At 39.7% G+C, this 23,309-nt stretch overlaps 3 protein-coding genes across 7 annotated transcripts in view; all 3 read right to left on the bottom strand.

The window, feature by feature from the left end:
• Window positions 1-3,449: 3,449 nt before the first annotated feature.
• On the bottom strand, window positions 3,450-15,804 carry LOC146485233 (uncharacterized). 4 transcript variants are annotated; one of them, XM_085103599.1, is made up of 7 exons: window positions 14,033-14,899; window positions 13,827-13,857; window positions 11,251-11,669; window positions 10,478-10,531; window positions 9,022-9,165; window positions 5,683-5,790; window positions 3,450-5,237 (listed from the first exon to the last, which is right to left on the bottom strand). In XM_085103599.1, the coding sequence occupies exons 3-7, from the start codon at window positions 11,642-11,644 to the stop codon at window positions 4,984-4,986; spliced, it is 954 nt and encodes a 317-aa protein (XP_084959725.1). In that variant the 5' UTR covers window positions 11,645-11,669; window positions 13,827-13,857; window positions 14,033-14,899; the 3' UTR covers window positions 3,450-4,983. The 4 variants fall into 4 exon arrangements, with proteins under 4 accessions (XP_084959725.1, XP_084959723.1, XP_084959726.1 ...); XM_085103597.1 differs by lacking the exons at window positions 13,827-13,857; window positions 14,033-14,899 and adding an exon at window positions 14,909-15,804; XM_085103600.1 differs by lacking the exon at window positions 13,827-13,857.
• A 1,323-nt stretch (window positions 15,805-17,127) lies between these two features.
• The window catches only part of LOC146485230 (uncharacterized), a 46,175-nt gene continuing 39,993 nt past the window's right edge, over window positions 17,128-23,309 (bottom strand). Inside the window, exon 9 of the transcript XR_014863431.1 lies at window positions 17,128-17,329. The gene's annotated coding sequence lies outside the window, so the exon portion shown is untranslated. The remainder of the gene's footprint in view (window positions 17,330-23,309) is intronic.
• The window catches only part of LOC146485232 (uncharacterized), a 9,322-nt gene continuing 5,210 nt past the window's right edge, over window positions 19,198-23,309 (bottom strand). For both annotated transcript variants that reach the window (XM_085103601.1, XM_085103602.1), the window contains 4 exons: window positions 22,017-22,121; window positions 20,788-20,904; window positions 20,207-20,250; window positions 19,198-19,469 (listed from right to left, as the gene is read on the bottom strand). In XM_085103601.1, the coding sequence (XP_084959727.1) occupies window positions 19,215-19,469; window positions 20,207-20,250; window positions 20,788-20,904; window positions 22,017-22,121 (521 nt within the window). In that variant the 3' untranslated portion in view covers window positions 19,198-19,214. The remainder of the gene's footprint in view (window positions 19,470-20,206; window positions 20,251-20,787; window positions 20,905-22,016; window positions 22,122-23,309) is intronic.

Raw genomic sequence — 23,309 nt, 5'->3', positions numbered from 1 at the left:
TATCCCGCCATTACCATCCCATTTAAAATTGCCAATGAAAAGTTACTAACAAGTCCAAAATTGAGATCACTGTTACTTTAAAAAAGTCCTACCTAAAGAAACTGAATTCCTTTGTCAGCTTTGTAGTGTCACGATCAAAATTAAGTCGACTGCAGCGGGGGAATATTGTCGGATGTACTTTCGAACTTTTCATGCTCTGTTTGTACCAGGTTGTCTCTGATTGGTGGGTTTTATCAGCAGTCACATCACCCCACATCAGTCTCATCCGTGACCGCTGAAGCGAAGCAGTAACAATGAGCACATGGATAACTCGTGACATTCATGCTCTATTAACTTAAGATATTTAAGCGTCGATTTCTTTTACTTTACAAAGAAGTGTTGATCTTGATTCTTTTTATCTTTCACTCAATGAGAGCCATAATCGACACAATTTCAGAATCTTCTTTCACCAACAGTTTGACGGACAACTTAAGATCCAACTGCAACGTGCACACGTCTTCTAAAGGTAAGAGTCAGGCACTCACATATGCAAAGAGTTGAATTCATGCATGCTTTGTGTAGTGTTTTTTTTCTGCCAATTTACATAGTTTTTTTTTTTTGTTTTTTTGGTCAAAGAAAGTCTCAAAATATAGTCGAAACATTCTTTAGTGACAACAAACAACCTCATCCCCACTTCTCTTTAATTCATCCCAAAACGATAAAAATTCACTCCAAATACTATACACTTTTATAATGCGTCCCCTCCCATAAACTGTTCTAACTTTCGTGCAACTTCAGTCGGTTTAGTGTAAGCCGATTTAGATGGTTTGTCTTTGCATTGTTCGCAAAATGCTGAAGACAAGCGTAGCACTTGTCGCTCATGACACGTAAATTGGCGTAGAATTGTTTTAAAATCCTTCAACTGTTCTAGGCGTTGCTGGTAATGCTGAATCAAACGAGATTATTCCGCGACAGAGCTAGCATATGACTCTCGTGAGTAAACGTTGTACCGGCTAAATCACCATTGGCCTTTAAATTAAGGTGGCTCTATACCATTTCTTCAGTTTTCGCTGATGGGGATATATATTTTTTTTCCTTGATGTTCTGACTCTTTCGAAAATATTTGGGTTCAAACATAGTTTCGAGTACTTGTGCTTTGCTGAAAACACCGTTACAATTAATAAGTAAACCACGTTTCCATGGCAAGTGGCGGATGTCACATTTGTTGATTCCTTCACTCAAAACGGGTTTGTCCGAATTCGCGCTGTAAAATTTCGCTATTTTTTGTATAAAGAAGAGTGAAACTCCAAACTATCTACTCATAAAGTCAAAACAAATTCTGTACATACGTTTGGCCAATTGCTGCAATTTCCGTTTTGCCATTTATTGCAGTTGTCCATGTATAATTCTCCCTGCTTTTTGGAGTACAAATACAAGCTAAATCCTGACATTGAGCCAATTTTGAGAAAAATTCACCGTGGAAAACTCGTTAAAGAAGCCTTACTTTTCAGCCTAAAACTGGCCTTGTTTGCGCAAAAATCGAGAGCGTTTTGCATCAAATTAAAACATTGAGTACTCGTCTAGTGCGCCAATCGCTCCGGCAAAATTTTCCACAAATATCTAGCCTCAAAAGCTAAAACCAAACAGTATTTTAAAAATGCGAAGGATTTATTGTGTCAGCCGGGCCGAACTGAACAGACTGGAAAAGCTTTTCAACGATTTCTCGGGTGAGTGTTTCTTTGTTTACTACGCAAGTAATTTCACGATCTTTCCTCAGTGTTTTGACAAACGCATCTAGTGCCTTGTTGCTTGCGAGAACTCTGGATCTTTTATATAACTAAACGGTTTTTCAAGCGGCTCTGATGTTTCTGAGAATAATTGCTTTGTACTCCATCTATCTTTTTGTCTGCCAGAAAGATAAAATTTCTCGAGGCACTTCAGTGCGAGCTCCGATTTTCTCAGGTGGGTTTCTCCATATCTTCAAGACGCGTCAAGATCTCTGTTTAACGGTTGCGAGAACCAATCTAAGGAAATGCATGTTGGGAAGACCGGACTGCAATACGTCAAGTAATGTTTGTAAAAATCCTGAATAGACTAAAATGTTATTAATGAAATTTTTTGCTTCGTTAATCTACTTCTCGACCTGCTTCTGTTTATCCTTGTTATCATTGATTTCAATATACAGTTTGGCCAACATCAATCTGATAAACTAAGCATATTTCAATGAAATATATCAGTCCAGTCATACATTTCAAAATTGTTTTCGACTCCTTCCATGTGGGGAGAGTAATCTTTTTGTCATATTTTGTAACTAGCAAGGGGTGGAAGGAGTTTGCAGTGCTCTTACTGGGTGCAGATGAATTTGAAAAACAATGTCTATTGTATTTTTGGTTCAGTGATTGGCCAGTAGCTCTAATCTCCTAGCAACGGTTAAATCGTTTCCCACCCAGTCACTTTTTAGAGTCAACGCTCGCGCGCTTAGCGGCTGCGCCTGCGGTTTCAATAACACAGCACGGTTACCAAGACTTAACGAATGCATGCTGGCGATATAGAATGTTAGGGTTATTCTACTTGACATAAATGGGGAGAAACGACCAGAAAAGACAAAAGACTACTTCACTGTGAGTGATCAACTTTATTTGAAATAAATGTAATCTTTATTTAGTCGAAACCCATGTTTCCTATAGCCCATATTATGTGCAGTCGACGTATATTGAGTTCACCGTGACCATAATTCGGCAGTGTCACAATGTGTTGAATAATAACACAGCTTAGCTATAGCCTCCCTCGCAGACGTTCATCGCTTGTCACGCAAAAGAAGGGATTGCATGACAAGCCAAAACAGCGTCTGCGACTCTGACTGTGAGGGAGGCTTATAGACAGCTGGGACTGTCTATACAGTTGCCGAAAAGAAATGACAATCAAATAAAGTCAATAGAAAAGCATTATGATTGTGCTGACTATTCGAACTTCCCCATACTCAGTGAATAGTAGTATTTTAATGTGGACTGTCCATGTAGAGAACCTAGTGATCATAAAATGTACAATGAAGAGTTTCTATTGTATCTTACAATTGGTAAGTAATGATAAGGCTATTAATAATGACAATAACGATGACGACGACGATGATGATGATGATAATGATGATGACGATGACGATGACGATGATGACGATGACGATGACGATGACGATGACGATGACGATGATGATGATGATGATGATGATGATGATGATGATAGTTCTGTACAATTTGTTAGGCGTACTTTCTAAGTATACAAATGATAATGACGGTGATAATGATGATGATGATGATGATGATGGTGATGATGGTTCTGTAAAATTTGTTAGGCGTACTTTCTAAGTATACCAATAATTATTGAAATACGCCTTACAGTTATTAACAGCTAAACGTAAGTCATATATATAAAAGTAGCCCCAAGACTTCTAAAATCAGTCTATACAGATTAAATAAAAACAGTAAATATTCGTTTTTATTACGCCCATTTTGAAATCACTTGTGATCCTTGCAATCTGATTGGCTCTCAACAGTGTGATTTATTTCCAAATTGCACCATTTTTTGCTCTAAGTCGCATCCTTTCTTTAGCCCAGCAAAATGGAAATGAAGTAACAAAAATAAAATATTAATTATATTGACAATGATATTCTGTGATTTCAAACTAAGGTGTAATAAAGTGGTAATTGAACTTTGTGTCGTGCAATTTTGGTCTGAAATCATACTTGTGATTTCAAATCAAACTCGCGCTGCCCGCTCGTTCGATTTTGAAATCACGCGTATGATTTCAGACCAAATTGCACTCCACTCAGTTCAATTACCTTTATAAATTGATGGAAGTGCATCATTAAATATACCAAAAAAATAGTAAAACTAATACCTGTAAAACGAAAAATGTAAACATGACTTGATTTACGCAATTCATTTGGTAGAATGGTCTACAGCTTTGTTGAAGCCCGTAAAAATGCCCTTTCATCCAAGACAGTGAACTCTCTTTATTTTGGACACCCTCGAGATCGCGAGTTAGTATCCTTAACAGCGACAGTCCGTAGACATCTCACTGTTAGTCGTTAACGTTAGGTAACACAAACAATACTCGCCTTGCGGACACCTCGTTTTTACGAACAGCAGCTAAATCCCCTGCGAAACTAAATTACAGGCATTTGACTTTAAAAAAATCCTGCTACTACGGACTCTCGCTATTCAGGACACTAACTCGCAGTCCCGAGGATGTCCGCAATAAAGCTAGGGAGTTGAGTGTATTTATTTCAGTCAAAAGTCTGTAAATGATTTAGTTTTGCCGGAGATTTAGCTGTTGTCCGTAATAGCGAGGTGTCCGCAAGGCGAGAGTTGGTTGTATTACGTAACGTAACGAATTCCAACAAAACATTTGAAAAATACTCACAAGTCCACTTAGTGTATATGGATACACTCATTCGAATCGGTGCGGATTCCTAAGAGTATGAAGATTTGATTTAACTGACTGTCAGAACTCAGAATCTAGAAAACTCTATATTCTATAACCCGGCCTTTAAGTGGGTGGGGAGGGGAGGAGCGGGGGTTAATCTTCACTGGGAGGCTCCACCCGAAGTGCCTTTTCACTGTTGTAGTATGCAAATAGGGTAAGGAAATTTCACATTTTAGTATTTTGATGTGTCGCAAAAACAGACTGTTAGCCGGCACAATAGCAATTAAATAAAAGGGTAGCACAGACTGAACTAAAATTCCTGGCAAAGATAACGCTTGTGGTCATAAACAAGTGAGACTGTGAGTTAAATTTCAATTTGTCGCTTTATGTATTAGAAAGAGGTCTCATTTCGGTAAAACGTGGCACATGTAAGGATAAGGGCTTCAACATCTGGGGGAGCCTTCCGGTACGACAGTCACTTTACTAAGTCCCTCCCACCCCCATCCCCGGGGTGATAAGCAAATAACGTCTGCTTTGTTGAATGCGGGTGTTCTCACCCCAAGTTCCATTTCTGTTCGCGTCTAAAATGGAATTAGTTTGATTACCAAATCCACATAAGAATACAAGGTGAAGATAGAGACAATTGCAAAGGCAATGTACTTCTTCCTTCCTTCAATGTAGTCGAATGTCGGTACAAACGCTGTGGTTTTTGGCTTTTCTTTGGATGGCCTCCTCATGTCTCCGTCTTCTTCATCTTGGTATACAAGTTCAGTGCTATCTTCAACGCCTTCAGCCAGTTTCGCTGGTTCTTCAGCCTGGATGGGAATCTCAATTTCTGGAAATAAATAAAAACAAAAAGTAAAGACAGTCAAGAAAGACGAACAATGGTGTTGGTGGTTACGCATGATTAGTTGGCCAGATAAAATGCACACTTTTCATTCTATAAGCATCTTCTAAGTCCACTATCATTTCATTGGAATATTCACGACCTTGTGAATGATTTTACTGGAAAACAAATAAAGACAGAAAGGACGATCACGGAAGACGAAAAATGGCGGTTGGTGCTTATGCATGATTAATTCGTCCGAGAATATGCGCACTTTCAATTCTAGAAGCTAAGAATCTTCTAAGTCCACGATCATTTAATTGGAACATCTACGACCTTGTGAATGTTTTTACTGGAAAAGAAAGGAAGAACGAACGAAAGAAAGTATTTTAGTATAATTTCACAAAATAAGTAAGGGTATGTTTTTAGTGATTAAATATTTTTTTTTCCGAACCTGGCTGTTGCTGGCTTTGTTCATCCTTCTTGTCTTTGGCCATTTCTAAGAATTCCCTAAAAGCCGTCTTTACTTCTCGAATGGACGGTCCTACCACTTGCCGAAAGTCTGTATAAACAAAGCAAACATTTCTCTGTTACGTTTGTAAGAAGTCTTAAAACATTTTATCGGTTACTTGGCCTTCTTGTAAAATTAGGATTTTGTTTTTCAACTGACTTATCGTAATAAGCAGCATAGGTAGAATGAAACTGGATAAATTAGAAAAGTTAATTTTTCTTTGTTTGATTGGCTACCTGAAGGAAGTGTGAATAATTAAAAAATGACTATGACTATGACTATGACTATGACTATGACTATGACTATGACTATGACTATGACTATGACTATGACTGACTATGACTATGACTATGACTATGACTATGGCTATGGCTATGGCTATGGCTATGGCTATGGCTATGGCTATGGCTATGGCTATGGCTATGACTGTAACTGTGACTGACTATGACTGTAACTGACTAACTATGACTATGACTATGACTATGACCACGACCACGACCATGACCACGACCACGACCATGACCATGACCATGACTATGACTATGACTATGACTATGACTATGACTATGACTATGACTATGACTATGACTATGACTATGACTATGACTATGACTATGACCACGACCACGACCATGACCACGACCACGACCATGACTATGACTATGACCATGACTATGGCTATGACTATGAATAAGGCTATGACTATGATTATGACTATGACTATGACTATGACTATGACTATGACTATGACTATGACTATGACCATGACCATGACTATGACTATGACTATGACTATGACTATGACTATGACTATGACTATGACTATGACTATGACCACGACCACGACCATGACCACGACCACGACCATGACTATGACTATGACTATGAATAAGGCTATGACTATGATTATGACTATGACTATGACTATGACTATGACTATGACTATGACTATGACTATGACTGACTATGACTATGACTATGACTATGACTATGACTATGACTATGACTATGACTATGACTATGGCTATGGCTATGGCTATGGCTATGGCTATGGCTATGGCTATGGCTATGGCTATGGCTATGGCTGTAACTGTGACTGACTATGACTGTAACTGACTAACTATGACTATGACTATGACCACGACCACGACCATGACCACGACCACGACCATGACTATGACTATGACTATGATTATGACTATGGCTATGACTATGACTATGACTATGACTATGACTATGACCATGACCATGACCATGACCATGACCATGACCATGACCATGACCATGACCATGACCATGACCATGACCATGACCATGACCATGACCATGACCATGGCCATGGCCATGGCCATGGCCATGGCCATGGCCATGGCCATGGCCATGGCCATGGCCATGGCCATGGCTATGGCTATGGCTATGGCTATGGCTATGGCTATGGCTATGGCTATGGCTATGGCTATGGCTATGGCTATGGCTATGACTGTAACTGTGACTGACTATGACTGTAACTGACTAACTATGACTATGACTATGACCACGACCACGACCACGACCATGACCACGACCACGACCACGACCACGACCACGACTATGACTATGACTATGACTATGACTATGACTATGACTATGACCATGACCATGACTATGACTATGACTATGACTATGACTATGACTATGACCACGACCACGACCACGACCACGACCACGACCACGACCACGACCACGACCACGACCACGACCACGACCACGACCACGACCACGACCACGACCACGACTATGACTATGACTATGACTATGACTATGACTATGACTATGACTACGACTATGACTGTGACTATGACCATGACCATGACCATGACCATGACCATGACCATGACCATGACCATGACCATGACTATGACTATGACTATGACTATGACTATGACTATGACTATGACTATGACTATGACTATGACTATGACTATGACTATGACTATGGCTATGGCTATGACTATGACTATGACTATGGCTGTAAATGTGACTGACGGTGACTATGACTATGACTATGACTATGACTATGACTATGACTATGACTATGACTATGACTATGACTATGACTATGACTATGACTATGATTATGACTATGACCATGACTACAATTACGGACACCATGCGATGACAATGACTATGGCTAGAACTATGACTATGAATAAGGCTATGACTATGACTATGACTATGACTATGACTATGACTATGACTATGACTATGGCTATGACTATGACTATGACTATGACTATGACTATGACTATGACTATGACTATGGCTGTAAATGTGACTGACGGTGACTATGACTATGACTATGACTATGACCATGACTACAATTACGGGCACCATGCGATGACAATGACTATGGCTAGAACTATGACTATGAATAAGGCTATGACTTTGACTATGACTATGACTATGACTATGACTATGGCTGTAAATGTGACTGACGGTGACTATGACTATGACTATGACTATGACTATGACTATGACCATGACTACAATTACGGGCACCATGCGATGACAATGACTATGGCTAGAACTATGACTATGAATAAGGCTATGACTATGACTATGACTATGACTATAACTATGACTATGACTATGACTATGACTATGACTATGACTATGACTATGACTATGGCAATAACGTATGACCAAGACTATGGCTATGACTATGGTTGACCTTGGATATGGGTATGACTCTATGGCTCACTAATGACTATGACTTTAGCTGTAAGTAAGAGTATGGCTTTCACTATGTATATGACGCTATGACTAAACCTTTGACTTCGCTATGGCTAGCATAGACCTAATGTGGCATTTGTACGCTCCGAGTAATGGGATCCTCCATAAAACTTATCCTTAACATTGGAACATTCCGTTTACAAACTGACCGTACACGGGCACTGTCTCCTCGGGCACCGTTCCTGGCCACGGACACAAGTCTCAACAGGATTTTGTCAGTTCCCACGTTTTTTCCTCATACCTCCTTACGATACGATATGGTATGCTAAATTGATGAAGGAGAACACGATTGCTCCTTGGGCACCAAGGAGTCTGAACAACGTCCATTTTAGTGCCTGGGCACAGGGCCCTAGCACGGGCACCTAATAGAAACAGGGCCTTAGTCTTAATATCAGCACACCGATACCCAAAAACGCATAAAATCGTTATGACGTAACTCTCTTGAGATCCGAGCGGAAGGGGAACTAGAGCGAGTTTGGAGTGGGAGATTAAAATAATTGACCTCCTTACCGTCAAACCTTTTTCTGACTGTCAACGCAGTCCTCCGTACGTCCTTTTTTTTCTTCACCCACACATTCTTCCACGGCTTTCTTTCTAAGACGTCAATGATTTGTTTCTTTAGCAGGGGAACCATTGCAGGGGTCGTTTCGTTACCTTTAAGAGAAAACCGGTAATGAAAAAAAAAAGAAAGATTTCTGAATATTTTGTCTATTTTGCTTCAATGGTGGTATTTGCATTTGGGAGTGCTCTCAGCTGAGAATTAAGAATATCGCAAACACATTCTGATTCAACTGTCCAAGACGGTTTCCCCAAAGGTTGACATCAGGAAAAACACTGACAGATTTCATCGACTCCGTTGGTTGTGTTATCCGTTGTTTCCAAATCCCAATTCGATCTGAAGAGTATCCCCAATTAGAGCTCTGTACTAAATATATGGGAAAGTAATTTGTGAAGTTTATTTATTTGTTCCACTGTTTGTTAAAGACAGAAAAGAACTGAAGACGCTCAAGAAGAAATTAAATGAAATGTGCCTCAGTTTAGGACTGAGGTTAAATAGGAAATGGTATGCAAATATACGATCCTTTAAAGTAAAATGTACCAGCTTTGCTTTTTGTTGCAGAATAGACAGTAAACCTAATTTGTAACCACAACAACACAGAGGTTGCGTATTTTCCACTTTTTTCTATGACATCGATTGAGCAGTCCCGGACAGGTCATACCTCAAACGGACTTATATGTCATTAGAAAATAATAATTGTGGAGCTCCGCTTTTAGGCTAGCCTAAATAAATATATATTAATCACAACAAAAGTGAGAGGTTGCGTATTTTCGATGCAGATGGGCACTGGCAAGCGAAGAAGCATTTATACTCACAAACATGTTCTCGTGTATTTTAATGGATCTGTGGGGGTCTAAATAGATTTGAAGCAAAGATTTATATTGCTAACGGCAGAGAAACCCAGTCTTTTGACTCAGGGAAAATTTTGAACAGAATTCATTAAAGAACATGTTGACTATGTCACAAATGAACCAGTCAAAGGCTCAACCCAAGGTGTTAGCCCTGTTCTACCGGGTAGCAGCTTCTAAGCTCTCTGTGGAAATCACGTTCTGCGTAAATGTTTTGAAGCTCAATGGGTTCAGGTTCTGTTCAGGGTTAAATGTTATGGTTAGGGTACGGTAAGCTACAGGTTACAGCTAGGTATTGCGTGATTTGTATAGCGCATATAGCATCCAATTACTAAATACCTGTTAAACCTGCTATGTCTTCCTTCTTACCTGGTTACAAGAAATTACTTTCTGTTTACTTCCTGTTGATTCGTTGCCATAACAAATCAGGGTCGTAAGTTCGGTTTTCTCAAGCATGGGATTTCCAAATTCATCAATAATGCGTTGTCCTTCAAGAATTTTATAACGCATGCCTATCTCGTTCCTTGTATTTTAGGGCCATTTCGTCATTATCACGTACCTTCAAACATAGTTTCATCAATTTCCTTCTCCTTTGCTTGAACTTCTTCGCAAACTAGAAGATTAACAAAAACGCATCACGGTTACCCGTCAATGCGAATAAAATTATCAACCATTTGCCTTCTGTACATAATCTGCAATTTCGCGTGCCATGCAGTTTATTGATTACCATTTTGATTTTACTTGGCGGTGTGTTAAGGCCAACAGCATACTTTACTCAATTAAACGCGAGAATCAGCGGCAGTTTAGCAGATGCACCTTGACAGTAAAATTAGAGTGAAAACTAGCTATCTCCTAGATTCAAACGTGACCTGAGCGCGACCGGAAGAGTCGATATAACTTGAGTACAAACTACATGGGCACGGATAAACAGGAAGAGGAACTTATCATTCACAAAAAGTTGCGCTGAATCTTCTTTAGAGCGCGGGTAAGGGTTCGAAATTTCGCGTTCGCGTTCAAACGAGGGTAAGAGTTAATGCTCTTGAGAACTATTCATGAACATTTTGAACATATTCAAAGTCAATGCACTAGAATGCAACTAGAGCGCATTAAACTTAGAGCGCGAGATCTTTACTCGTGACATTGAGTGCATAGTGGATTTTCTACTCTTGCCAACTCCTTTGGAGACTACACCTTTTCGAAAAGAAAAACTTTTCATTTATTAGATCTGTGAAGATCATCATCCAGCCCGCTTTTGTCACTTCTGCTTCGCAGCCCTCATTGCAATTGCCATACTTGTAAGACTGTCTTTCTATGTCACTTCTCCTGACTTACCACAGCAATGGATGCCTCCGTGGAAGAACTGAAACAATGCGTTTTTCTTCAACGAGTGAGCAAAGTACCAAAACGCGTGGGGATCTTTGGTGCGAATCATCGTAACGAGCTCAGTCACCATCAGATCTGATCTCGACTGACAGGAAATTCTCTCGCAATCCGCTTCATCCATGATCTTGAAATTTCGGAGGTAGTTTAGGACCTTTTCTACGTCGTGTTTTCGCCGACATTTCTGGAAGAGGAGCAGAAACGAGTCGAGCCCACTGATCATGAACTTCTCGTATCTCGATACAGGGTTGTTTAGCATTTGTTTCGCGGAGTTCTTGGACTCGAGAAATCGAAGACAGTGGTCGAGATCAACATGGCGCTTTCGTGTCGAACCGGATACAGCCATTGTACAAATGCACAACTTCTCTTCTCTGCAAGGAAGAGAAAACTTCAGTCAGTTGCAATATGTAACAAAAAACTTGCAACAGTTTGGATTTAACTGAACAAGGGATCTAGCCTTGAATGGAGGCAAACTAACTACTTACCCGCTGCGGCGTAGCATTATGTAAGTTGAACCTCTCGCGACAGTACGTTCAAATATCTGTTTACCTCGTTTTGCTGGTCTAGCTTCTTATGATCGACGGAAGTATAATCAATTGTGTCGTACTCTGTTAAGCGGATCATTTATCGGCGCTGATTTGCATAAAGGTCATAGAACTGTAAGGTAACTGAAAGCAACTTTCATACAAGAAACTCCATAACAATGATTTCATCATACTGATTCTTTTATTATACCTGAGAATTTAATTCGCAGAAAAGTTTAGGGAACAGAATCCCTTCCTCGGAATTTACGAGCTAGTATTGGCCTGTCGAAAATCCTAGCTAAGCATATTTCGTCGAGACAACCTTTCTTTGACCTTTCTAAGACACATTGGCATCTTTTTGCTGATCAACTAATTTTCACTATAAACAATAACAATTTTCAATAAGAATAAATGTACAAAAAGAGGTTTCGTATAGCCTGTCAGTGTGAATTTTTTTTTTGCCTATTCTCAACTGAGCAAAATAGTTTCCAAGCCAGTTCAGCTGCAGGAATTGGCGTAGAGACAAGTAATAATTCTTAACTGCCTAATGCTGACCCGGGAATTTCCCCAGGAATTACTACAGGAAATGGATTGAAATGAAGCCGATTTACTTTTAGAACCATTTTGTGTCCTTCACTACGATCAGGAGACGAATCATGCCACTGCTGAGCGAGCAACCAAAATCACACCACAACTGATGACCAACTGATCGCACATCACGTGACTTTCAGTGCTGACGTACGTGATGACGTTCATGACACATCACGCCAGCGCTGCAGTGACGTTGTAAACCCTTGTTTGGGTTTCTAGCCGGTATTTTTAGTCCAACGAGTGTATTAAAAAGCTCTGCCGTGGATTGCTGAAGAAGCGATTTTCTATACTTCCTTTTATTCAAATATGTATAGGATTTACTTCATCAGTTTACTATTTCCGTCGCCGGTCGGTATACAATTCAAGTAAAATATTATAATCGAGTCTGCCGGCTTCACTGCGATCGATCAACGTTTAGACTATTTACCTTGTATTACTAGTTCTTTTGTTGATTTAGGACGATTTTTAGCTATTTATTGCCAGTTTAACGAGAAAGACGACAACGCGAATTTGGCAGTTAAAATCGAGCCACGAAACACTGATTCGCTCCGACGAAAGGGCTAACGCACGAAACGTCAGCACTCGAATCTCTTTACGGTGGCCAGTTTACCTTTGGTTATCAACTCTGTTGATAAACCAAACATTCATTAAAAACAGTTGTGAGTTAACGAAGCTAGTTTACGGGCATATCGTTGCTCGATATTTCAGTGGGGGATAATCAGCTGTGTGAACCTTAGTTTGCAATTTTAATGGCGTTTTCCAAGCTTGCCATCATGCTTGATATCCTTGGTAATGAGCCGTGGCAATAGTACTTTGTAATTTAAATTGCGTTTTCCTAGGTTGTTTCTGCTTGGAGGGTTTCATGGGCAGCCTCATCACACCACATGGACTCATATGAGATGACTACACAGGAAATGCAAACAACAAAGACAGTCACGTGCACTCACAAGTAAAGAATTAAGTGCTTGCCGGCAACTCTTTGAAGGAGAATTATAAAAGAATGCTGGCCTTTCGGTTGCTATAATGGAATAAAAGAAATAACCAACGCAAAACTGGGCCGCCGGGGATGAAAGTGATAAGCTCACAATCCAACCTAAGGCTGCCTTTTACGTTAAATGACCGTTTAAATGCCTTTAGGGCTGATATCCTGCAATACGGTCAGCTTGTTATGTGGAGATGTGGATGCTGAGTGTGACTTAACAGTTGCTTAAAAATAGTTTACTGACTCAAACTTTGAATGAAAAATAACCCAGAACTTGAGTCATTACGACTCACGGTTTAACTTTCATAAGCAATTTTGTATGTTGCCGAAAAACGAGCCAATTTTTTACTTCACATGTAATACCAAAACAAAAACAAAAAACTCATAGTTTTACTGAATAATGCCGCAGATGGAATGGAAAAAGTACCTACGTTTTGGCTGTAAAACGGCCCCCACTTGTCACTGCAACAGCCAAAAATATTGAGAAGTTGCACCTATTCTAACGGAGGGCTGAACCAACTTTTAACTGATAATTGGCTGACATTTTACCGATAGACTCTAACTGTCAGCTAGCACCGTATTCCAGTCTGTTAAGATTCAAAGATTACAGGATAAGCAGCCGCTTAGTTTTCCTTACCTGAAATCCGCAGGGATCTTTGTCCTTCTGTAAAATCCACTGAATCAGTGCCTCATCTTGAATGCATATACTCTTGAACTTCGGCGAGTTACAGTTCATGATATTTAATCAGGTGTTGTTGTTACGTTCTACCGTTGTAAATGTGCCACCGACAATCCCTGAATCCACATCATTTTGTTTGCCAAGCATTTGTTGATTGTGATCTTGGTTACTTGAAAAAGTTGTTGATTTACCACTGTATGGAAGTAGTGTTCCGGGTGGTACATGCATGTATGCAACATTAAACATTTGAAATCGGCGAAACCTGATTCTTGTCAGATGTAAGTAAAAGCGAGCAGCATTAAGGTCCGTTTATGCGTGAGATTTTTACACGATTTTTACACGATTGTTGTCGCCCTTCTTTAACGCAACTTTTGTTCTGATCAAGGTGAAGTTTTTAAACCGCGTGTGTAAAGTAGAGGCGATTTCAGCGGGATTTATCGCTGCGATGTCACGGGTTTTTTGAACATGTTTACAAGGAATTTTATAGAGATTTCTCAGAAGACGTGATGTGATATGACGCTGAAATCGCAGCGGGTTTACACTTGCGATTTGAAGCCTCAGCCTTTTGCAAGAAAAGTTGCAATGAAATCTAACAAGAAGTTGCTTTAAAAAAACGCCGCCACGTGTAAACAGACCCCTTACATCTCTTGAAATTCCGCTGTAAGATATCAAGATTGCGAACACTCTATGGTTTCACAAAGTTATTCAACACTGGATTTCCATACCAATCCCAGATAACATACCGTCATCAGTAAACCATCCCATTTAAAATTGCCGATGAAAAGTTACTAACAAGTCCAATGTTGACATCAGCGTTATTTTAAAAAGTCCTACCTAAAACAACTGAATTCCTGTGTAGCGTCACGATTGAAAATAAGTCGGCTGCAGCGGGGGAATATTGTCGGATGTACATTCGAAATTTCCTTGCTCTGTTTGTACCAGGTTGTCTCTGATTGGTGAGTTTTATCAGCAGTCTCATCACCCCACATCAGTCTCATCCGTGACCGCTGAAGCGAACCAGTAACAATGAGCACATGGATAACTCGTGACATTCATGCTCTATTAACTTAAGATATTTAAGCGTCCATTTCAATTTTACTTTACGGAGAACTGTTGGTCTTCATTCTTTTTATTTTTCTCTCCGTGAAAGCCAAAATCGACACAGTTTCAAGATCTTGTCTTCAATTTTCATTTCACAAACAGTTTGAAGGACAACTCAAGACCCAACTGCAACGTGCGCGCGTCTTCTAAAGGTAAGAGTCAGGCTGTCAGAAAGAGTTGAAGTCATGCATGCTTTGTGTAGTATTTTTCTGCCGATTTATACAACTTTTTTTTCCGGTCAAAGAAAGTCTCAAAATACAGTCGAACCATTCTTTAATGACAACAAACAACCTTCCATCTCCACTTCTCTTCAATTCATCCCAAAACGATAAAAATTCATTCGAACTACTATACACCTTTGTAATGCGTCCCCTCCCATGAGCTGTTCTCACTTTCGTGCAGCTTCAGTAGTTTAGTGTAAGCCGATTTAGATGATATGTACTTTGCCTTGTTTGCAACGTGCTGAAGACAAGCCTAGCACTTGTCGCTCATGACACGTAAATTGTCGAAGAATTGTTTTAAAACACTTCGACTGTTCTAGGCGTTGCTGGTAATGCTGAATCAGACGAGAGTAGTCCGCGAATGAGCTCGCAAATGACTGTCGTGAGTAAACGTTGTACTGCATAAATCGCCCTTAACCTTTAAATTAAGCCGCAATCCACCGTTATTCCCCTTCCGTTATTCTCAGAACCTGTATCTTTGATTAAGTATTAACACGGTGAGGAGAAATTAGATTCTGTTCAGTTTTTGGAGCTTAAAGTGTGAAAACCATCAAACATGTCACATCAAATAGAACAACAAAAACAAGAATGGTTGACATGAAGAATAACGGATAATGTAGGTGAACTCTTTGTCAAATCGATGGACAAAACCTTGATGTACTACCGGCGGCAGCTCTTAAAGGAGGCTCGAAAGGGTTTTTAGCTGCGCGGGCGCGCGTAACTCACCCACGCCACAGCCGTGGTGCACGCGTCAGCAGAATAACTCAAAATTCGGCTATCAAAAATCGCGCACGCCTTATACCGGAAGTGGAAATACGGTGTAAAATCGCGCAAACCACAAAAACGGCCCCAGGAAGCATTTGTTTTTATCTCGAAATATTGCGGGGTGACTTATACTGATTTTTTTTGTAGCATGTGACATTCAATCTGCTAATTCAAATAGAAACGTTTGGAAAAAATTGCTATCCAGTAGAATTTTTAATAGGTGAATAAAGGCCTCTTATGATAAAATGCACTGTATAACTTGTTTTCATATTGCCATAGTAGTTAAAGAATTAAGAAAACTATACAAAAATGTAATAAAAACGGTAGGTCATCGACTTAGTTTTTAAGATAATTCGTAACAACTGTAGCTGATCTCTGCTGTTGACATGGTGACTGCTTTGACGGCAGAACTAACCTTAAAGCATTTCCGAGCAACAGCGTTACAAAGATGTTTATAGTTTGCCCACATGATCAGATACAATGTTTTGTTAGTAACTTTTCATCATTTCACAAGCAACACTACAAGAATAAAAAAAAAACCCTACGAGCGAGCCCCCTTAAGGAAGGTGCCTCCTAAAACAAAGGGATTTTTTCGCGGTTTATGACGATGCGGGAAGGTCAGATCTTAGCAAGGGTTATTGGAATCCAAAAAGAAAATTGGCGGTAACCACGCATTTTTTCAGAGATAATTAACCAACAATTATTCTAAAAAAGCTATAAAATACAAAACACTGTATCAATTTTTTTTCCAAATTGAAGCTTCGGATTATCATGTCTGAAAAAGGCGTGGTTGCCCTAATTTTCTTTTTGGATTTCAAGAACACTTACTAAGATCTTCTTATAGCACCTGTATAAACAGCGCAATCAAATCTGTAAAGTATTAGGCACCGTCCAAGATATCAGAACTTCTCGAACCATCCCAAGATGCGCAGAAGTAAAATAGAGGCAAAATACAAAGCCGATATTTTATTTACATATTCATAAAGGATGTCTAGCACCTTTTATACTATCGCTTTTACAAGCTGAAGGTTTCTTTACTCAGAGAACATTTGCTTTTAAAATAAACATCAGTGATATCTTTAACTGAACAAATTACGAAAACCCGTAGCTATCATAAAGAAAAGAATCAAGAGACGAACGCGCGGAAACGCCTCTTAAACCAATAGACCTTTATCACTCGGCGGCCATGTTGAGTCTCAGGAGAATAAAAAGCTTTGTTTTCGCGGCAAGCCTCGACCAGACGCGAATTCAGTGCGAGGCTTGCCGCGCAAAAACAAAGCTTTTTATTCTCTTGAGACTCAACATGGTCGCCGAGTGATAAAGGTCTATACGGTGTTTCGGGGTTTCGTGTTAAGTTTTCTACGCAGTCCGATCAGCTTTGCAGAAATTTGAGTCGTTATTTTGGCTGATTAGATCTTTTACAGATCCTGCGTATACCTGCAGCATTTTCTTTATGCGGTTCCTTGCTTATTGTTTGCTTTCTTGCTTATGTACATGTCGCTTGATTGAGCAAACTTATAAATGCTCCTTCGTGTGAAGTGATTGCACCTTTCGCACTAGTTATTTACCATTTACAAAAAATTCCCGGAAATTCCGGCTGGAACTTCGGGTAGAGGTACGGTTTGGGTCGTATTCCCGATGTGGACGTTCCGAATAGAACAGTGTCACTCCCTTAGCTTCACAGTTGTGTCCAGGATGTGTCCAAACGAAATTACAGTTTCTTGAGGTAAATAGAGCAAGGTCTACCCGGACGGATATTCCTAACCGAAACTCAGGAATTCTTTGTTAAATGGTTAACAACCTCTACTTCTCGCTACAGCGAGTAGCAGAGTCGCTCGTTGTTCTTTTTCTTAATTTAGTGACGTTAATATAAAATAATATATATAATACTTTCGAAGGAGCCAGCCTAACTGCAAATTTTACAAATAATAGTTTCTTCAAAAGGCAATTATCTAAAACAATAACGTGATATCTGCATATAATACCATCCCGTATTATAAGCTAATCATTCATGACAAAAAATCCATGTTTTTCTAAGAAACTATAGTTAATAAAAGGCAACGGTAATGAAGCCTGATAAACTTCTTTGCTATATGTTTTTGTAAGCTTTTTTAGCCTTGACTGTGAACAAAGCACAATAGACTTTGAGATGTGCCGGAGCATTAATGACCAATAGAAACGTTCCTGTTAAAATATTTAATTGTAGTGTGACCATTAAAACAAAGGATTGTGCACGGTCGCGGCCCTTCCAACATAAACTGCAGCATCATCGCTTTTATAGCAAGGTTTCATACCAGTCCCTCTAAAACTATGATGAAACATAGCACTATTTTCTAAAAGTGAAGTTACTTCGGCAGATAATAAACTATAGCAATTTAAGCTTCATTCAGAAGCCAAACGGAATTTTCTCACTCCAGAAACTTCAACTTAGGGAGACTTTAGTATCTACGAGTGTAGGATTGTGTGATCATTTGGGAGCGTGTATGGGCTTAGCGCCGACAAACAATGCATTCTTGGCGTTTTATCACAGCAACGTAGTTAAATCTGCTTTATCTATAGCAATGTTTCCTTCACAGCTCACAGCTAGTATAGCGTTGCCAATTTTAATGTTCTGTGTTCTCTTATGCCTACACTCGTACCATTCCCTTCATTATTTCCGGCGTGGGGAAATTACTGCTCCCCATTTACGATGAGCACAGAGGCTCAAACAAGTGTATCTAATTGTCTCAGAGCAGTTAAACTTAAACTGTGGAGCAATAGAGAATTCCTAATTCCTTAAAATCCTGTGGTTTTAATTTCAAGATTTGTGTACTATTGCTCAACGTTTCGGGGTCATCGTGACTCCATTGTCAAGAGACCAGTTAAAAAAAAAACATGCAAATAAGGAAAGGTACAAGAAAAGCATAAATTAGAATAAACGACCTATACAGTGTTGGTTTACGCATGCGAATGTACAGCATTTCTTTAACGAGGTAATCAAATTTGCCGAATTCCATCCGCGCCAAGGTGTTTGTTTAGGCCGTTTATTCTAGTAAACAGATAAGGGAAAAAAATCAGAAGGTAATCAAAAGCATCAAGAAGCTACAATAAATGAACAGGAAAATGAAGACAAACGCCGGAAGTGGGCAAAGAAGGTGAACAGAGTTACCGCTGACAACGTAACGAAAGCTGCCTTGTAGGCTCGTTAGCGGCTGATTACTGTGCTGTATTGCTCCTTGGACACAACACTGTCTTGTGCCTGGCGTGTCTCGTCCTTTCTTTGGCTGGTTTTTATCAGTGGCATCTGGGTGAGTTGTTCGAGATGTACCCAAGAAATATAAAGTAAAATTAATGCATGTTGCCGGGTTGAGATTTTATACATAATGTCTTATGCGACTGCGTACAAGTTTTTGGGGAGACATTCTTGAATGAAAATTTCTTAGAATAGCGTTTTTATTACCTATTCTCATTTTCTCATTGTAGAATCGTTAGAATATCATTCGAGTCGATCAATCTTCTCCTTGGGGTAGAATAAACAGAGCGAACGAGTTTTCACTCCTCTTTTAGAATGGTCGTGGTTTTGGTTTTATCATTCTTTTATGTTCTAGTCATTCTGACTAAGTCTCTCATTCAGTAAGTCCGTTCCCATTCTCGAAGAGACCAAAAAAAGCTTGCTAAAGCATGCGGCTTAGTTTTCCAGGATTGGCATTAGTTTAGGGGAATTTTTCATAATCTTTATCATTGAATTTTGACTTTTTTTGCGATCTTTGCAATATCTATAGTTGATTTATCGCCAAGTAAGGGATTACGGGATAATATAGTCTGGAGATATCATCAGGTGGTATCGGATAGACGCTTAATATGTGGTAGGCAATTCAGGAGCTGCATTACAGTGAGTTTTTTGCTGTTTTTGTTGTTGTTGTTGTTGTTGTTGCCGTCGTTGTTATTTTAGAGTATCCATTCTTGTGTCCTCTATAGTATCCCCCAACTATCCTTTAAATTAAACTTGGTTCTAGAATTTAGTGCCTAGACTTCCTATAATTATTGGAGTGAGCGATTACACACCTTTGACATCATCATCCAAAAAATCTTTGACATTCGCAGCAAATCCTGATGGTAATTAATTAATCAATTAATCCATCAATCAATCAATCAATCAATCAATTAAACAACCAACCAATAAAAGACGGCAGCCTAGGTACTCAGTGATGCAAACACTTGCGAGGGAAATATGAGGAATGCAAAAGTACAATATTTCCAGGACCCCTGGAATTGACCCAGCTTGCTCTCGTGTTTGTGTATTGCACGTAACATAAGGGAACAAGACCGTCAAAGACAAACAAAACAAACAATCATATGAGAAAAAACAAAGAATCTGTTCCTGATTTCAAATTTTTAGCACATTTCTTTGGCATCTTTTGCAAACCAATAACGGGAAATGACCACATTCAAAATTTTAACTCTGGGGTATTTTTCGTTTCTGAGATAGGGAAGGGAAAGTAAAATGTCTCCATCCGAGTTCGTAACTTCAAGAGTATTTAGGCTACGGCTTGAAGGGTGTATTCTATGTCCCAAGCTGTTTCCCTTCAGGTCTGCAAAGTGCACTAATGGCAACACATCAAGTGGTAATTACGTCAAAAAACTCACGTTTTCTTTGCCTGTTCACTGCTTCTCTTGCATCACAACATTTTTTCTCAAATTTTCCCTTCAAAGCTCTCATCACGGACTGAGCGGTCTCGAATGCAGTCAAGTCACACACCATATCTATGAAGCATGATTAAGTCGACTATTTAAGAGAGAGTAAAATGTTTTACTACTAAAAAAAATGATAACAGGACTGAGTGGGGTCCAATTTGGTCTGTAATCATACGAGTGATTAACAAAATCGGACGACCGCGCAGCGGGAGTCTGATCTGTTTAATCACGAGTATGATTACAGACAGAATTGGACGACACGAAGTCCTGTTACCAATTCTGAAAGGTGAAATATCCTGGGGTTTTGGATACCTTTTGTTAAAAATGATGAAATAAGACCTTCAATCAGCTGCCAAATAATTCTAGAATGACGAGAGGAACGAAATCAACTTAATTCTTTAAAGTAAGAACGTGTTCTGTTCCAGCGCATTTTGGGAAGAAAAATGCGAGAACTTGAAAAACGTTAGACTAACATTATTCAAGTTTCAACCCATACCGGCCTACTCTGTCTCTGGCCAGAGGCACTAATCGACAGTTTTATTGCACTGGGGTGGTAGTTTATAACAAACTTGAGAATTATTTCGTTGTTAATGCCGACAGAAAAACATTCCGGTTTTGAAAAATTTGAAAAAAGGCAAATTTGCTTTATACTTCCCCTTTAATCTTAACTCTAACAAAAGTTGAAAACAAAAGCCAATATGCAGTTTGACTTTTTGGTGAATAAATAGAGGGCAACAGCTGAATTAAGTTTCGAGATCGATTTAGTCACAACGTGTGCAAATGACGCGTACTGTCCAATTACACCATGCATGACGCGAACACAGTCGTATTAATGCTCAAATCATGACTGCTGATAGCCAATTAGATTCGAGAATTTCTTCATAGTTATAGGTTTTCTCCATTCTCCTTCACACTTTCTCAAGCCCTCCATGAACCCTAAGCTGGTTCATGTGCTATTTTTCCTAGGTGTGACTTTTGTGAATTGATCTCTTGTCCCTGCCTCTTTTAGCTCTTGGCTATTTTTTCCCTCCTAATATTTCGTCAATACAAATTCAGTTGGGAGGAGTAAAATAAATGAATAAATAAATAAATAAATAAATAAATGATAATGCATATGAAATTTAAAAGGAATATGAAACCTGGGTACGAGATTATATTACAGGATGCTGACTTCAGTTTACCTTCGTTGTTTGTATTGTCCTCGTGACCAGGCTCCAAATCGTCATCAAGGGACTCTTGAGTCACTGCAACATTATCCGTGTCGGGTTTTAAGTTTTCGCATGCTTCTGAAAATCAATAAAAGATATATCTTTTTTAGCCTGCAACAAAATGAAGACATGAGAGGAAGTCCGAAGCAAGGAAGGGAGAAAGAATGTTATAGAAAGAGGAGGAAAGATGAAAAAAAAATCAGGCAGTCGGGGTGAGAGGAGGAAAGAAGGAAGGGAGGGAGGAAAAAAGGAAGGAAAAAAGAAAGGATGGAAGAAAGGAAGCAAGGAAGGACGCAAGGAAGGAAGGAAGGAAGGAAGAAAGGAAGGAAGGAAGGAAGGAAGGAAGGAAGGAAGGAAGGAAGGAAGGAAGGGAGGACGGAAAGAAGAAGGGGAAGGAGGATAGGAGGAAGGTAAAGCAAGGAAAGAAGGGAGGAAGGAAGGAAGAAAGAAAGGAAGAAAGGAAAGAAGGGAGGAAGGAAGGAAGAAAGAAAGGAAGAAAGGATGAAGGAGGAAGGAAGGAAGAAAGAAAGAACGGGAAAAAGGGAGGGAGGGAGGAAAAAAGAAAAGAAGGAAAGAAGGAAGAAAGTAAAGGAGGAGGTAGGAAGAGAGGGAGGAAGGAAAGGAAGAAAGAAAGAAAGGAGAGAGAAAGGAAGAAAGGAAGGAAGGAAGGAAGGAAGAAAGGAAGGAAGGAAAGAAGGAAGGAAGGAAGGAAGGAAGGAAGGAAGGAAGGAAGGGAGGAAGGAAGAAAGGAAGGAAGGGAGGAAGGAATAAAGGGAGGAAGGAAGGAAGGAAGGTAGGGAGGAAGATAGGAAGAAAAGAAGGAAGGAAAGAAGGAAGGAATTGAGGAAGGAATAAAGGGAGGAAGGAAGGAAGGAAGGTAAAGAGGAAGATAGGAAGAAAGGAGGGAAGGAAGGAAGGAAGGAAGGAAGGAAGGAAGGAAAAGAAGAAGAAAGTCAGGGTAAGAGGGAGGAAGGAAGAAAGGAAGAAAGAAAGAAAGGGAAGGAGTAGGAAGGAAGTGAGGAAGGGAGGTAGAAAGGATGAAAAGAAGAAAGGAAAGAAGAAAGGATGGAGGAAGGAAGGAATGAAAGGAGGAAGGAAGGAAGGAGGGGTGGAAGGAGGGAAGGAGGTAAGGAAGGAAAAAAGGAAGGAGGGAAGGAAGGAAGGAAGGAAGGAAGGAAGGAAGGAAGGAAGGAAGGAAAAAAGGGAGGGAGGGAGGGAGGAAGGAATTAATGAAGGGAGGAAGGAAGGGAGAGAGGAAGGTAGGAA

This window comes from Pavona decussata, unplaced genomic scaffold, assembly GCF_977016875.1.
Source record: "Pavona decussata unplaced genomic scaffold, jaPavDecu1.1 SCAFFOLD_27, whole genome shotgun sequence".
NCBI lineage: Eukaryota > Metazoa > Cnidaria > Anthozoa > Scleractinia > Agariciidae > Pavona > Pavona decussata.
The sequence above is the reverse complement of the archived record's forward strand: the minus strand, read 5'-3'. Positions and strand labels throughout refer to the sequence as shown.

Coding starts and splice junctions, on each gene's coding strand:
- LOC146485233 (XM_085103597.1), bottom strand. CDS start 15,126: ATGTCACGAGTTATCCATGTGCTCATTGTTACTGGTTCGCTTCAGCGG. Junction 10,532..11,250: donor CGGAGGCATCCATTGCTGTG/GTAAGTCAGGAG, acceptor TTAATCTTCTAG/TTTGCGAAGAAGTTCAAGCA. Junction 5,791..9,021: donor AGTCAGAAAAAGGTTTGACG/GTAAGGAGGTCA, acceptor TTGTTTATACAG/ACTTTCGGCAAGTGGTAGGA.